At 43.8% G+C, this 14730-nt stretch overlaps 5 protein-coding genes across 5 annotated transcripts; all 5 read right to left on the bottom strand.

Annotated features, from left to right (window-relative positions):
* Positions 1 to 1379: 1379 nt before the first annotated feature.
* On the bottom strand, positions 1380 to 2563 carry LOC147226372 (histone H1-like). The gene has a single exon (XM_086160979.1). The coding sequence runs from the start codon at positions 2490 to 2492 to the stop codon at positions 1827 to 1829; it is 666 nt and encodes a 221-aa protein (XP_086017105.1). The 5' UTR covers positions 2493 to 2563; the 3' UTR covers positions 1380 to 1826.
* A 623-nt stretch (positions 2564 to 3186) lies between these two features.
* Positions 3187 to 5070, bottom strand: LOC147226371 (histone H4). Its single transcript, XM_086160980.1, has one exon. The coding sequence runs from the start codon at positions 5062 to 5064 to the stop codon at positions 4753 to 4755; it is 312 nt and encodes a 103-aa protein (XP_086017106.1). The 5' UTR covers positions 5065 to 5070; the 3' UTR covers positions 3187 to 4752.
* Positions 5071 to 6005: 935 nt separating this feature from the next.
* LOC147226370 (histone H3) lies at positions 6006 to 6927 on the bottom strand. Its single transcript, XM_086160514.1, has one exon. It carries the CDS (start codon positions 6539 to 6541, stop codon positions 6131 to 6133), a length of 411 nt encoding a protein of 136 aa, XP_086016640.1. The 5' UTR covers positions 6542 to 6927; the 3' UTR covers positions 6006 to 6130.
* Positions 6928 to 7442: 515 nt separating this feature from the next.
* On the bottom strand, positions 7443 to 7841 carry LOC147226369 (histone H2B-like). The gene has a single exon (XM_086160318.1). The coding sequence runs from the start codon at positions 7815 to 7817 to the stop codon at positions 7443 to 7445; it is 375 nt and encodes a 124-aa protein (XP_086016444.1). The 5' UTR covers positions 7818 to 7841.
* A 1006-nt stretch (positions 7842 to 8847) lies between these two features.
* On the bottom strand, positions 8848 to 10938 carry LOC147226368 (histone H1-like). The gene has a single exon (XM_086160317.1). The coding sequence runs from the start codon at positions 10915 to 10917 to the stop codon at positions 10252 to 10254; it is 666 nt and encodes a 221-aa protein (XP_086016443.1). The 5' UTR covers positions 10918 to 10938; the 3' UTR covers positions 8848 to 10251.
* Between the last annotated feature and the right edge of the window lie 3792 nt (positions 10939 to 14730).

Genomic DNA, 14730 nt, shown 5'->3' with positions numbered 1-14730 from the left:
TGGTGCTTGAATCTGAAAAGGATTCTAACATCATCCTTATAATTGCTGCTTTGGACCCAGGTTCATATCACTTAAATTATTGTCCACTGACAAAGTGCTCACAGTCCAAAAACTAAATAAATGAATAAAAAGACAATGTAACCGGCCCAGTCTGCAGAAGATGACAAAAATTAGACAGGCCAAGGCTGCAAAATGCTGTCCTCAATATTCTGGGATCATCATTATCAGATAACAGTATTGAAGATACATTAGGCGCCAGTCAAGCTATGCAGAACAGTATGGTTTATATGCAGTTATTTCCAGGGCGTTTCCCTTTTTCTTTCTTGCACATTTCACCTGTGTAGAACAAGTGCGCTTAAGATTGCATGAAAAGTTTGTGCATATTACGATGTTTTAAAAAAGAATCATGAGTCCGACGTCTTCAGGATAAACATCATGAGTCCTTGCTGCTGATCTAAATGACCATTTTGATTAACTTGTAATTAATCAGCTAATTTTGCATTTTTCCCCCCTCGCTTTGGTCTTTCTGGTGACATTGCTATTCCAGAGATTTAATCTTCCACTTAAGTGAAGCAGATCCCATTGGTGACTCGGATGAATCTGAATCGGTTTTCCACCATGAAGCTGCCTTCCTTCTTACCGATAGCTCTTAACAGTGAAACATATACATACACACCAAACATGAGTCTCAACCACTTAAGATGTATACATCGAAATACATAGCACCCTCCTTATTTGCTTGAATTGTCAAGTTCTTTACCATTTTTAAATTATATTAAATAACTGATAATAATATGCTAGCGGTCATGGACTACTAGCTAGCTAAAATTTAGGAGACTTTTTTTTTTTTAAACACACACACACACACACACACACACACACACACACACACACACACACACACACACACACACACACACACACACACACACACACACACACAGTGCTAATTTTCCAGAGAATTAATGTGTATTCCTCTACTGTACTTACCTTGGGCATCTTAGTTGATAGGAAGAGACGACCGTGTTTCTTCACTCCAACCTTCAGCTGAAATTTGTTTAAAATGTAACTCAGAGTGAATATAAGATTTCCATTTGAGAATCACTATCATTGCTGACTATCTATCCCAAATTGTATTTTTTTTTGTTTTTCATGAAGATGCAAGGGACCACCTTCAACCTGTTGTACACCTGGGGGCACATTTTTCAGTTTAAATCACGATGTATGTGGAGCACCTGTTATATACCACTAATTTATTGGCAGGTGAAGACCAGTCTTTGGCCTATGGTGGCCTTTTAGGGTCACACTAGGTAAACCTGAGTTCCCCAAAAGTACAGGAATAAAACACTGCTTTTTGCAGGTTTAACCACCTGCTGTTTTCATGTATGGATTTCATCCAATTTATTCACCACAAAGACTTATGAATGACAGTGAATATTCAGATCACAAGGAGCACAATGAAAACAGTTATCGTTTACTTTATTTACAAAATGGCTAATTAATCCACCCATGTACAAGTTTTCCCTCCTCCCAATTCAATTCAGAATACCTGACGGATGCTCAAAGACACATAAATTAGAGATTAATCGACCAAATACAACATATTCAGTTGTTTCATGCGGTAGACAAAGAGAACGGCAGTACATTGATCAAATAGGAGGCACAGAAATATAAAAAAGTGAAGGAATCCAGAAAAAGTTTCTGTCAAAGACCTCTGTAAGAGGTGAAGTTCAGAGTTTTCGACCGTCTCGATCGAGGAGCTGCACTTGAGAGGCTTGTGGCTCTTAAAAGAGCCGTTTGTTGGGGCCAGTCGTCCGGCAGCAGGTTTATTTCTTTCCCTTCTTGGCGGCCGCCTTCTTGGCCGGAGCTTTCTTTGCGGCTACTTTCTTGACGGGACTCCTCTTCTTGGCCGGCGCCGCCGCCTTCTTAGCGGCGGTCTTCTTCACCGCCTTCTTAGCCGGGCTCTTGGCGGCCGTCTTCTTCGCCGGGCTCTTGGCTGCGACCTTCTTGGCGGCGGGCTTCTTAGCGGCGGCTTTCTTGGTAGCGGGCTTCTTCGCCGCGGGTTTCTTCGCGGCCGACTTCTTAGCGACGGGCTTCTTGGTGGCTTTAGCCACTGGCTTCTTGGCTTTGACGGCGCCCGCCTTCTTGGGCTTGACGGCTTTGGGTTCCTTCTTGGCCAGCTTGAAGGAGCCCGACGCCCCGACGCCCTTGGCCTGGCTCAGGGTGCCGTTGAGCACCAGCTTGGCGAGGGTGGAGTTGATGCGCTTGTTGGTCTTGACCACGTCCACTCCTCCGTTCGCCAGGCTCTTCTTGATCGCCGCGGTCGACACGCCTTTGCGCTCCTTGGACTCGGCGACGGCGGCCACGATCAGCTTGGGCAGGCTGGGTCCCGTCCCCTCCTTCTTGGCGCGGGGAGTCTTCTTCTTGGCGGCCTTGGCCGGGGCTTTGGCCGGCGCGGCCGCCGGGGCTGGAGCTGGAGCTTCTTCCGCCATGGAGTTGGAGTGTTCGCGCTGATAGTCAACGGAATTGTTGAGGCCGCGAGCGGGAGGTGGGACTTATAAGGCGGGTGAGAACCGTGGAGAGTCAACCTGCTCCGCCGCTCCGCCGAGCTGCGCGAAAGCGGACACACTTTGTGTTTTCTCCTCTGCTTTTCGACACAAAAACACACCCGAAGAGGCTCGCCGGACACGCTTTTCTTGCGGAGAACGCAAGAAAACACTCTCCCCTCGGATTCACGCCAGCTTTTAAGACGGACATTCACGGGGTTTAACCAGGCGGAGGAGAAACGTCTCCAACTCCGCTGTGTTTTCAGCTCGACGCTGCGAGTTTCCGTCACGAAAAGACCGATAAAACGACTAAAATCATCATAAATAAAGTCGACAACTCGTTTTGCAAGGACAGCGGACATGTGAGAGTGGATTCCAGGTGAAATCTGAGCAGATCCGTAGATTATTGGTGTTTTACACGGTGTGTTTTCGCAGGAGTCAAACACACGCTTCCTCTCGGATCCCCTGTATGATCCCACAACATCGCGGGCGGATCTGAGAGGGAAACAATGTCATGAGGAAATTCAGATTTGCTATTAATAATCTGAAAAATCAATCCGGTAGCGAATTGACACATATTACGCAGAACAACGCATCAATGATAGCGAGCTTATTATACGTTTGGGCGACAGGATGAAGCAAGAAGACAAACACAACCCAATTTTTACATATAATATATATAAACGAAGTATATTGGTGAATTTATGGCCCATCTGCAATCTTCTTTATCAAATATATGGACAAGTCAGGTAGAGAAAAGACAGAGGACATAATGCAGGATATTTTCACAAAACAAATGCCTAACATTTCATAATTCATTAGACGTTATTTCACTTTGGGGGAATTATCATATTGATACCTGGTTTTAATCAATAGCATATATTTGAAACGCCTCTTCTTTTATTAAAAATTATTTGGTGATCCTGCTCTCCACTTGAATGGAGCTCCACAGTAGTTAGTGATCTAGTACATTTCTTCTATCTTGAGGTAGACATTCCTGATGAAACAAAGCAATACTTATGAATATCTGAACAACTGCAGCCCTTTTTGTATAATGCAGTACATATACATACTTTACATACTATGACATACTATACATACTATACATACAGTCTTTTTCTCTTTCAAATACTAATAGCACAAAATTCACAAAGGCACACGCACGCTTGGAAGGAAACTATATGTCTATAATGACGGTCAACACAAACTCTGAAGACCCTTTCGCGTTCAGTAGTCTCAACTGCAGGAGAATAGAGAAGTTTAACTGGCATATTATGTTTATATTTTAACGTTAATTGTATGCAGACAGTTTTACAGTGTGTTTGGATCAACTTCCGACATACTTGCATGGACTGAGACGGACAATTTTCAATGACAAATACTATGATCAGGGTGGGTGATCACTTTCATTGACCCACACAATAGTATCAGTGTGACTGACACAGAGACTGAAATCCAGCTTAAACTAGTTTAACTTGAAAAGTGAAGCCATGCGAGAAGACCCGTTAAAGGAGTTTAAATGAATGTGCCTTCTGTTTTTATTATGTATGCGCATCGTAAACAAAAAAGTAAACTAAAATGACTCGAAACTATCCAATGGTCTTTCAGGGTTACCTCACTGCTACATGTTGACACTTCAGATAATCAACCCAGGGGAAGGTTTCAGTCTTTTGTGTTTCAATGTTAATGCAATGCAGTACTTTGACGTAGCAGCAAGGCAAGCAGCCTGTCCAGATATACAGATGACTCACCAAGCCAGACAGCGGGCCTCGGAGTCCACCGCTTCATTTTCATCTTGATACTGGTGGCAGGTCATGTCTCATATTTGACCATAAAGAGCAGCTTTGTTGAAGCAACCCTTGCATAAATCTGAGCTGCAGACACCTTGGATAAGGTTTTTCCTCCATACTCTTTTAGTGGACAAGTACCTGCTTAGTATGTTTGCAATCTCACAAGTGTTAATGGTTTGTATTTATTTTCCCCTCTTTATAGCAAGACCTGTGCTGATGACAATAGCCATGTCCTATTGTCAAAATTCAAACCAAGGACCTCTACACATATCAATTAAGAAACGCATGTCTTACATTCGCAATGCCCACAACTCAGGGCAGTAAGCCCAAATTACCGTTCAGGATCGACTCTTAGTTGGAATAGTGGGTGGCTCTTAAAAGAGCCGTTGGGTTTATTGAGGAACCGCGGATCCGGTTTAGCCCCCGAAGCCGTACAGGGTGCGGCCCTGCCTCTTCAGAGCGTACACCACGTCCATGGCGGTGACGGTCTTCCTCTTGGCGTGCTCGGTGTAAGTGACAGCGTCACGGATGACGTTCTCCAGGAACACCTTGAGGACGCCGCGAGTCTCCTCGTAGATCAGACCGGAGATACGCTTGACGCCGCCGCGGCGAGCCAGGCGGCGGATGGCGGGCTTGGTGATGCCCTGGATGTTATCGCGGAGAACCTTGCGGTGACGCTTGGCGCCTCCTTTGCCGAGTCCCTTGCCCCCCTTACCTCTTCCGCTCATGATGACTCTTCTAAGGACGAAGACGCGAATGAAGCTGTGTAGCCAAGAGTGGCGTATTTATAGGGGACGTGTGGAGCCTGTGATTGGTCCAAAGGGGAGCGCGCGCAGAAGCTGATCTGCTACTGGAGCAAATCATTTTTGAAAATGCGTCTTTCTCATTGGTCCGGCGGGAGGTGCGCGCGAGCAAACACGACTTTTTTAAAAAAGCAAGCTTTGTCTTGCGGAACCTGGAGACGTTAGAAATGCTTCGAGATTTTTTTTTTTATTTTCATGAATGTCGCGGATAATATGGTCGTTCAGACGATACATTGAAAAGCCCGCATTTTATTTGTAATATTTTGTTTGCAAACAAATCGGAAACAGTTTAATGCAATTGTAACCACATAAATCTTCACTGGGAGATTCACTGGAAGATTCTTTAGATATTTATTTTGTAACCCAAAACACCCACGGTCCTGGTACGCTACCCCCTAAGTGATAGGGATACATAATCACCAAAATCAAATAAACAACAAAGTTGGGGTCTAACAGAGCCGGGGTCTATTTGGCGAATTCTCACATTGATAGCCTCTACTGCAATAGAGAAACCCGAGGAAATAGCATATGATGTATTTTGACAAAAAAAAACAACCTATTTGCAGTGAACAGAATAACATCTTAGGTAAAGGTTGGGGAAATTTGATAATAGCCAGCTCAACAATGACGTTCATACCCAGGGGGGACGGTTATACGCCGTTCAATGAGCACATGTGCAAGTCCGACGACTACGGGGTGCCAAAATATGTAACGTGCTATTGATCAGAAATTAGTGGCATTATATTCACAGCTGTGGAGTTGGAAGGCTTCGATTATTAAAAAGATGTCTGAAGACATGTAATATATGTAACGCGTCGCTTGGAAGCTATCTTTACTAGGATTGTTAACCCAATACCAGTGGCAGTTAGTTAAGAGGATATTAGGATTTTACTGGGATCTGTTGGTCGGTCCAGGACCGGACGATTTTGTCTTTAGCTAAAAGTTGGTGGCTCTTAAAAGAGCCGTTGTTTTGGATCAGACAGGAGGCAGTCTAAGCTCTCTCTCCGCGGATGCGGCGGGCGAGCTGGATGTCTTTGGGCATGATGGTCACTCTCTTGGCGTGGATGGCGCACAGGTTAGTGTCCTCGAACAGGCCCACCAGGTAAGCCTCGCTGGCCTCCTGCAGAGCCATGACGGCGGAGCTCTGGAAGCGCAGGTCGGTTTTGAAGTCCTGGGCGATCTCCCTCACCAGGCGCTGGAAGGGCAGCTTGCGGATCAGCAGCTCGGTGGACTTCTGGTAGCGACGGATCTCCCTCAGAGCCACGGTTCCGGGCCTGTAACGGTGAGGCTTCTTCACGCCGCCGGTGGCGGGGGCGCTCTTTCTGGCGGCCTTGGTGGCCAGCTGCTTGCGGGGAGCCTTTCCTCCGGTGGATTTGCGGGCGGTCTGCTTGGTACGGGCCATTTCTGCGCTAGTCTGTGCTGGTAGAAACACTGGAGGTGGCAATGCGAGTCGCTGATTTATACCAATCGGCTCGGGTGCGTCACTGTGGCGCTTGTACAACCCGTCTCCCAATTGGTTGTTTTCTTAGCATGGTATCCTTCAAGCCCGCTGCCTATTGGATGAGATCAATTTGAACATAGAGGGCGGCTTTTCTAGGCGGGAAGAATTTTCCTTTGTCATTCAGAAGGCAGAGGATGTAAGCGTTGATATGAGTAATTTGAAGTCAGGAAAGACCCGATGATGATCTCATCTTTGAATTGATTCATGTCGATACACATTTTTTGTTTCAGGAACTTGAGAAAAAATACTAATGTTAATTGTAATCTAGAATTGCAACTACATCACCTTTGAGGTGTTTGTAATGATTGTAAGTCATCCATCAAATTCTACTGCTTGGCTCTTACCTACTCAGGGTCGCAGGATTGTAAAATTCAGATATGTCTTAGTTTACATTTTGTTAGATGGGATGCTAATGTAAGTGTACATTATAATAACTCAGCATACATGTCAACTTTCCACTTATAACTACATTTTGATCTTGTAATTAAGGCCTTCCTTGTGGTGCTTACATTTACATAAAACTGCTTGCGTGAGTAAAGTCTTTGCAAGTACTTCAACTGAAGGCCTACAGGAATACCTAAAACAGCTACATACATGTAAAGACTTCTTATCCTTGGTAGCTAGTCTTGTAGTCATAACCATCTGAGTCTGAGAGAACAGGCAACTGTACTACAATATGGTGATACGGTTGCAGATCTAAAATCCCAAGAACTGGCACTGTAAGGCTATTATCACCAGGATGTCGCTTGCTTTAGTGTTATGTGTGTGGCTCTTAAAAGAGCCGTTTCTTGGACCTGGCGGTCTACTTGGAGCTGGTGTACTTAGTTACAGCCTTGGTACCCTCGGACACGGCGTGCTTGGCCAGCTCGCCGGGCAGCAGAAGGCGCACGGCGGTCTGGATCTCCCTGGAGGTGATGGTGGAGCGCTTGTTGTAGTGCGCCAGGCGGGACGCCTCGGAAGCGATGCGCTCGAAGATGTCGTTCACGAAGGAGTTCATGATGCTCATGGCTTTGGAGGAGATGCCGGTGTCGGGGTGCACCTGCTTCAGCACCTTGTACACGTAGATGGCGTAGCTCTCCTTCCTGGGTCTCCTCTTCTTCCTTCCCGGTTTGCCGGCGGTCTTGCTCACCGCCTTCTTGGAGCCCTTCTTGGGCGCTGATTTCGCTGGCTCAGGCATCTTGTCTCAGTCGACGTTCGATGACACTTCTTCGCTAGCATTTGCTGAATATATACAGGCCACATGCAAATTTAACTGTGTCGTCCCCATTTGCTGATTGGTTAATCTGCTCACATGACAAGAGGCGGTTTCAAGGGGCTCGCGCTGCTTTCAAACAATGAAAAGTATCCTCTGCAAACTTCTGTCAGAGGAGAGACTGACAAAATTTGAGCAGAATCCACATCGGATCTGCGTCCTGCCCTTCGTGTCCTGAATGGGAATTAGTTTACCATTTACAGATCTGACAATTCCCACACTCTCGGACTGACCAATTACTGTCAGAGGATTTTGCTTCTCATATTCAAAACAATAGGAATCACACACACACCTTCCAGCCATTGTATTGTCATGTAAATTGTGTGGATCCGAAGCATTATCTCCTCAACCCGACACTAAGACACCGATTTCTACCCTGTTTCGCAATAACCGCTGAAGTAATCACTCCTTAAATGTCAGAATCAAATTCAGAGAAAATTTAGAGAATTTGAAGAGTAAAGGGACAAGCTTTGATAAATTGCAAATTAAATTCAAGGTTGGGAATTTATTTTGTCTGATGGGCCACATTTCATCTTTAATTTTTATGCACGGGCTAACTAGGTATCATGCAAATTGAACAAAATTAAAATTGCAATTTAAATATTTGAATTTTTTTGGTAATTTATTTCAACCTTAAAATCATGATTGATCATATAGATGTTATGACACCATTTTGAATGTAATCATCCATACAAAATCAAACTAAAGAAAAATTAGGAGTTTCCAAATTCAGTATCGATTGAAAATATTCAGAGAACATTGTTTGGCGAGCTGGATAAAACGGGCCGATGCGGCCCACTTTTTTTTAATTCCTCTTCCCTCAGCCGCAGGGAATCTTCAATCTTTGTTGTTACTGCTAACAGTTAAGACAATTCATATTTCATTATATTTCTTATTCTTCCTCCTTTCTACTATTATCTATTACTGTTATGTTTTTTACTTGAAACTCTGGCACAACAATTTCCTTCGGGATTAATAAAGTTGTTCTGATCTCATCTCTCATCTCTCAGGCTGTAAAATGCCCAGGTCTGATTTAAACTGATTATACATGTGTCATTCACTCGTGTGTACAGCAGTTATCGTCAGCAATAAAATTATAGCGCTAAACTACAGTATATGTGCATTCTAATTCTGTTTTCCTCCAAACAGTATGTGAAATGTTTTTTTTAATATCTCTGATACTGCTACAATGACATGAAAATAATTTGATTGCATTTATTTATCCATTTATATCCATCTCAACATATTTACATGCTTTTCCAAAAAGTCAGTGTGATGTTTAGGAATGCAAATAATAAATATTCAATATAAAATACACATTAGTGTTTACTTTGCATGCAGACTGACCTGTTATCAGACTCTTTTTAAAAGTGATATGAGTTGACACAGTAATTTATCAATAAGTGAGTTGGGTTAGCAAGAATAATGTGGTCATATACATATATTAATATGTAATTCTGTAATTTCTTAATATGTTTGTAATGTTCATATTCTGCATATAATTAATCAGTGGGTTTTATACATACAGAACATATATACGGTTTACAGCTGCAGCTTTATAAAGCAGGTGTAGCAGCAATTTGCTGCTTTGAAACTTTTGGCGGACACAGATTTGTATGCTTCACTTGCAGGTGCACATAAAGAAAAATCCACATAAAATGTTATGTTTATAATGTTCCCTTACACTTACAATTGTAATTTTTATAGTCAAAGGTCACTTGTTAAAAGTTTTTCCTCAAGTTCCTCACTTTTTCTTGAAATTTAACATTAGTTTCTTTCAAGCTTTAATTTGAGTTGGGTGCAATGCGTGCATCACATGAAAATAAGTCTGAACAAATTGCAGTTTTCTGAACAATCAGTCCATTAAACCAAGCCATTTTCCATCTTAAAGTGGCTGGTGAGTTATATGGAGTGCAGTTTCTTAGCAGTTTAACTAGTGTGGGGTACATCATACTAATAGAAATAGCATTGTATGACTAACCATCTATTTTGGTGTTGTATGTGATGGTAGGTGATGTATGAATTCAATTACCCCGTCTTCCGTTGCTGATCCTGCAAATACTATCATTCACTCACTCACACAGGGCAATTTTCCCAATTGACCTGCATATTTTTTGGACTGTGGGAGGAAACCCACGCAGAACATGCAAACCCCACAAGATTCCTTGTTGGAATCCCTTTTGCTGTGAGGCTGAGGTGCGAACTACGGCACCGCCCTGCAATGAATTCTACCGAATGCATATTCTGTGGATTGGATCTGGATCCTATGATCCATTGTATTGACAAAGGAGTTGCTCTAAAGGTCAACTTGTGGCTCTTAAAAGAGCCGTTTGTTGGGGCCGGTCGTCCGGCAGCGGGTTTATTTCTTTCCCTTCTTGGCGGCCGCCTTCTTGGCCGGAGCTTTCTTTGCGGCTACCTTCTTGACGGGACTCCTCTTCTTGGCCGGCGCCGCCGCCTTCTTAGCGGCGGTCTTCTTCACCGCCTTCTTAGCCGGGCTCTTGGCGGCCGTCTTCTTCGCCGGGCTCTTGGCTGCGACCTTCTTGGCGGCGGGCTTTTTGACGGCGGCTTTCTTGGTAGCAGGCTTCTTCGCCGCGGGTTTCTTCGCGGCCGACTTCTTCGCGGCGGGCTTCTTGGTGGCTTTAGCCACGGGCTTCTTGGCTTTGACGGCGCCCGCCTTCTTGGGCTTGACGGCTTTGGGTTCCTTCTTGGCCAGCTTGAAGGAGCCCGACGCCCCGACGCCCTTGGCCTGGCTCAGGGTGCCGTTGAGCACCAGCTTGGCGAGGGTGGAGTTGATGCGCTTGTTGGTCTTGACCACGTCCACTCCTCCGTTCGCCAGGCTCTTCTTGATAGCCGCGGTCGACACGCCTTTGCGCTCCTTGGACTCGGCGACGGCGGCCACGATCAGCTTGGGCAGGCTGGGTCCCGTCCCCTCCTTCTTGGCGCGGGGAGCCTTCTTCTTGGCGGCCTTGGCCGGGGCTTTGGCCGGCGCGGCCGCCGGGGCTGGAGCTGGAGCTTCTTCCGCCATGGAGTTGGAGTGTTCGCGCTGTCAGACAACGGACTTGTTGAGACCGCGAGCGGGAGGCGGGACTTATAAGGCGGGTGAGAACCGTGGAGAGTCAACCTGCTCCGCCGCTCCGCCGAGCTGCGCGAAAGCGGACACACTTTGTGTTTTCTCCTCTGCTTTTCGACACAAAAACACACCCGAAGAAACTCGTCGGATACGCTTTTCTCACGGAGAACGCAAGAGAACACTCTCCCCCGCAGTTTTGCCGTATTTTCCGCCCACATGAGCCTTTTTTTTCGATCAGAGGAGAATCCAAACTCGTCGCTATGAGCTCGGCGCGACGGGTTTTCGAAACATTTTGGCCTTTAAAACGCACAAAACGATTTATATTTTTTAAGTCGATCGTCGCAGACGAAGGAGGGACGTGTGTTGATGCCTCAAAAGGAAAATAAACTCAAAAAACATTCTGATCCGTATTTAACAGAAGATGTTAGTGATGGAGGTAAACACACAGTTCATACCGTCGTCGGTCACCTCGATGGTTACGAGCTGGTGCATGTCGGTAGTAAAAAAAATACTTTCTCATCACAGCTTTTGGATTTATTCTGAAATAACATCCGAAAAATATAGGGTTTCATTTTCTGTGATTCAACAAGAAACTTCTAGTTGTCCTATTTTGCCCGACCGTCTTTCTTCCGGAAGTAGATCAGATTTCGTCACTCAGCTGAAATCAAAGAACGACTACTTTTAATTTTGGAATAAGTTCTTCTAAGAAACCAGCGGCATCTCTGGGCCTTTAAGTTTTGTGGTCAATATTTTTTTAGATTTATCTATAGATAGTTGAAGAGTCTTTTAACAATACTTACCCGGAGGTCAACGTTCAGCCCATTGATTCAGTTAGAACTCTTCCAACACGTTGGAATCTGCGGCAAAAAACAACTTTATCAAGACTTACCAAGATTTATCAAGTGCCTGGCTAATCTTATAAAAGAGCCAGTTGTTAATGTCTGTTTTACATGTAGTTGATCATACACCTGTATCAGATTTCGTCACTCAGCTGAAATCAAAGAACGACTACTTTTAATTTCGGAATAACTTATTCTAAGAAACCAGTGACATCTCTGGACCTTTAAGTTTTATCATTTATATTTTTTTTAGATTTATCTCTATAGATAGATAGATAAGTGTGTGTGTGTTTCGTGTTAATTGAATGTTCTACACAGTTTGAGTATGAAGCCTCCTAAATATGTGGTTATATATATGGTTATATAAATATATTGCAGGAATAGGAATAATATCCATTTAGTCTATATTTTGAATCTACAGAAAGATGCTCATCTTCGTCACATGTATCACACACTTTATGCTGAATGGAGCAGAATTAGGTTGTGTGTGTGCGTGTGTGTGTGTGTGTGTGTGTGTGTGTGTGTGTGTGTGTGTGTGTGAATGAATGTTTGATACAACAGAATGATACAACACTAACCCAGACACATATTTTCAGTATGATAAAATTACTTTACTGCTATGGAATGTTGTTTGTCTTGTTTTGATGCTGATACTAGCTGTTGACAGTTCATGTTTATCATTTACTGGCTTCTAAAGAATACTGACAAGCTTTGCTCATAATAAGATACATTATTATATCGTATTATGATGATTATTACTTAACAAGTAAATTAACCTTGGCCTGTATAAGCAGTATATTAGATTACACAATGTATATTTGGAAGCCAATAGAATAAATACTAAATAGATAATATTGGGAGAATTTAAGCATGCATTAATGAAAAATGATTACAAATAAATGAATCATTAATACTTATACTATTACTACTACTACTACTCCTAATATTATCATGATAATATTTGTATTCTATAAGGGAAAATTAAAACATTGGTTTATCATAGTTTTTTCTTTTTTCTTCTTCTTCTAGACTTTCCTTTCAGTTTACCAACAAAATGCTAAATTCTGTTTTCTTGGGGATATTATAAATAAATGTTGGTTTTCAGTCAAAACAAATGGAGCACAATGCATTTTCATTTTTGAAGGGATCCCCAGTTACCAAGATGTTATTTACCTATTTGATCACTATTAGTACCAGCTACATAAACAATAAAATCTGTCAACATATCTTAGTTTGTACCTTCCTCTTCCCTTTCGGCTTTTCCCTTCAGGGGTCATCACAGCGAATCAACTTTCTCCATCTAACCCTATTCTCTGTATCCTCCTCTCTCACCGCAACAACCTTCATATCCCCTCTCACTATGTCCATAAATCTTCTCTTTGGTCTTCCTCTAGACCTCGTGCCTGGTACCTCCAATTCCAGCATCTGTCTACCAATGTATTCACTATTCCTCCTTTGTACATGATCCAAAATTGCTCTGCATTTATATGATAAATACAACATGAGTGGGGGGGGGCGTGGCGATGAAGGGTTTGCAGGGTAGCTGGGAACTGAGGAGTTGGACAGCTCTGGGGACGAAGGTTACCCTTCTCCTCTGGGTTTTGCAGGCGGGGCAGCGGGTTCTGCAAGGAGAGGAGAGCCACTCGAAAGCCCGGTGTGGGATGCGGGACTGATCTGGGAGGATTTTTTTGCCTGTTTTGGCAGTTAATATTTGCCAATTATTTTGGAGCAGACCAAGGCGAAGCACTCCAGGCAATTCCTGTCATGTTAAGTGATGGAGTAGAACCAGCAGGTGAAGGAGAAAGTCATTAGGTTCTCAATGAAGGCGGGATAGAATGTGGTTAAGATTGTGCTGCTAACCTCAAATGACCTCAGCTTCTGTACTCCTCCACTGTTTCAACTGGTTCCCCCTGTATGATGGTCTGTCAGTTACCTCTGACAACTCGAGAATGTGATGCCCATGTCCTCAGCTCACATTCAGCTTCAGGTAGGAGGCTACATTGACTGAACCATCTCAGTCTGGCTTTTCTGACCTTCTCTCCAAAACATCTAATGTGTGCTGTTCCTCTGACTGACTCATTCCTGATCCTATCCATCCTGGTCACTCCCAAAGAGAACCTCAACATAATCTCTGCGACCTCCAGTTCTGCCTCCTGTCTTTTCGTCATTGTAACTGTTTCTGGTCCATACAGCATCGCTGGTCTCACCAGTGTCTTGTACACCTTTCCTTTTATTCTGGTGGATATTCTTCCATCACATAGTACCCCTGACACTTTTCTCCACCCATTCCAACCTGCTTGAACACATCTCTTCAACTCTTTTCCACACTCTCTGTTGCTCTGGGCTGTTAACCCCAAGTACCTGAAATCCTCCGACTTCTTGATCTCCCTGTAGCTTTACCGTTCTTCCCTCTCATTCAACTGCATATATTCTGTCTTGCTGTGTTTAACCTTCATTCCTCACCTTTGCAGAGCTTACCTCTACCGCTCAAGATTTTCCTCAACCTGTTCCCTGCTCTCGCTACCGTTCTCAATGTCATCTGCAAACATCCATGGAGATTCCTGTCTAACCTCATCTGTCAGCCTGTCCATCACCGCTGCAAACAAGAAGGGGCTCAGAGCTGATCCTGATGGAGTATCTCAGTTTGTTTAGAGTTGTGAAAAAAAACAATAACATTTCACTTGTAGGCCCCAATTGCTGTTTACATTGCAATGCTGTCTGGGTAGTGAAGTCATGAGATTATTAGAATATAATTCATTTTACCCAATGGTGCAAAAACATGCCATCTTTGCAACTCTTCCCATTTGACCCAGAGAGATGTGAGCACGGAGGATAACACTGAACAGAAGTCAAAGTGAGCTTCAAAATAAAGACAAATAAAGACGCAAAGAGGCAACAGTACGCAAAAGTCGCTGGAGTGCGTGCGGCA

This window comes from Fistularia commersonii, chromosome 15, assembly GCF_037954325.1.
Source record: "Fistularia commersonii isolate RoL2024-O1a breed Wild chromosome 15, RoL_Fcom_v1.0, whole genome shotgun sequence".
Lineage (NCBI taxonomy): Eukaryota > Metazoa > Chordata > Actinopteri > Syngnathiformes > Fistulariidae > Fistularia > Fistularia commersonii.
This window is presented reverse-complemented; position numbering and strand designations above follow the sequence as displayed.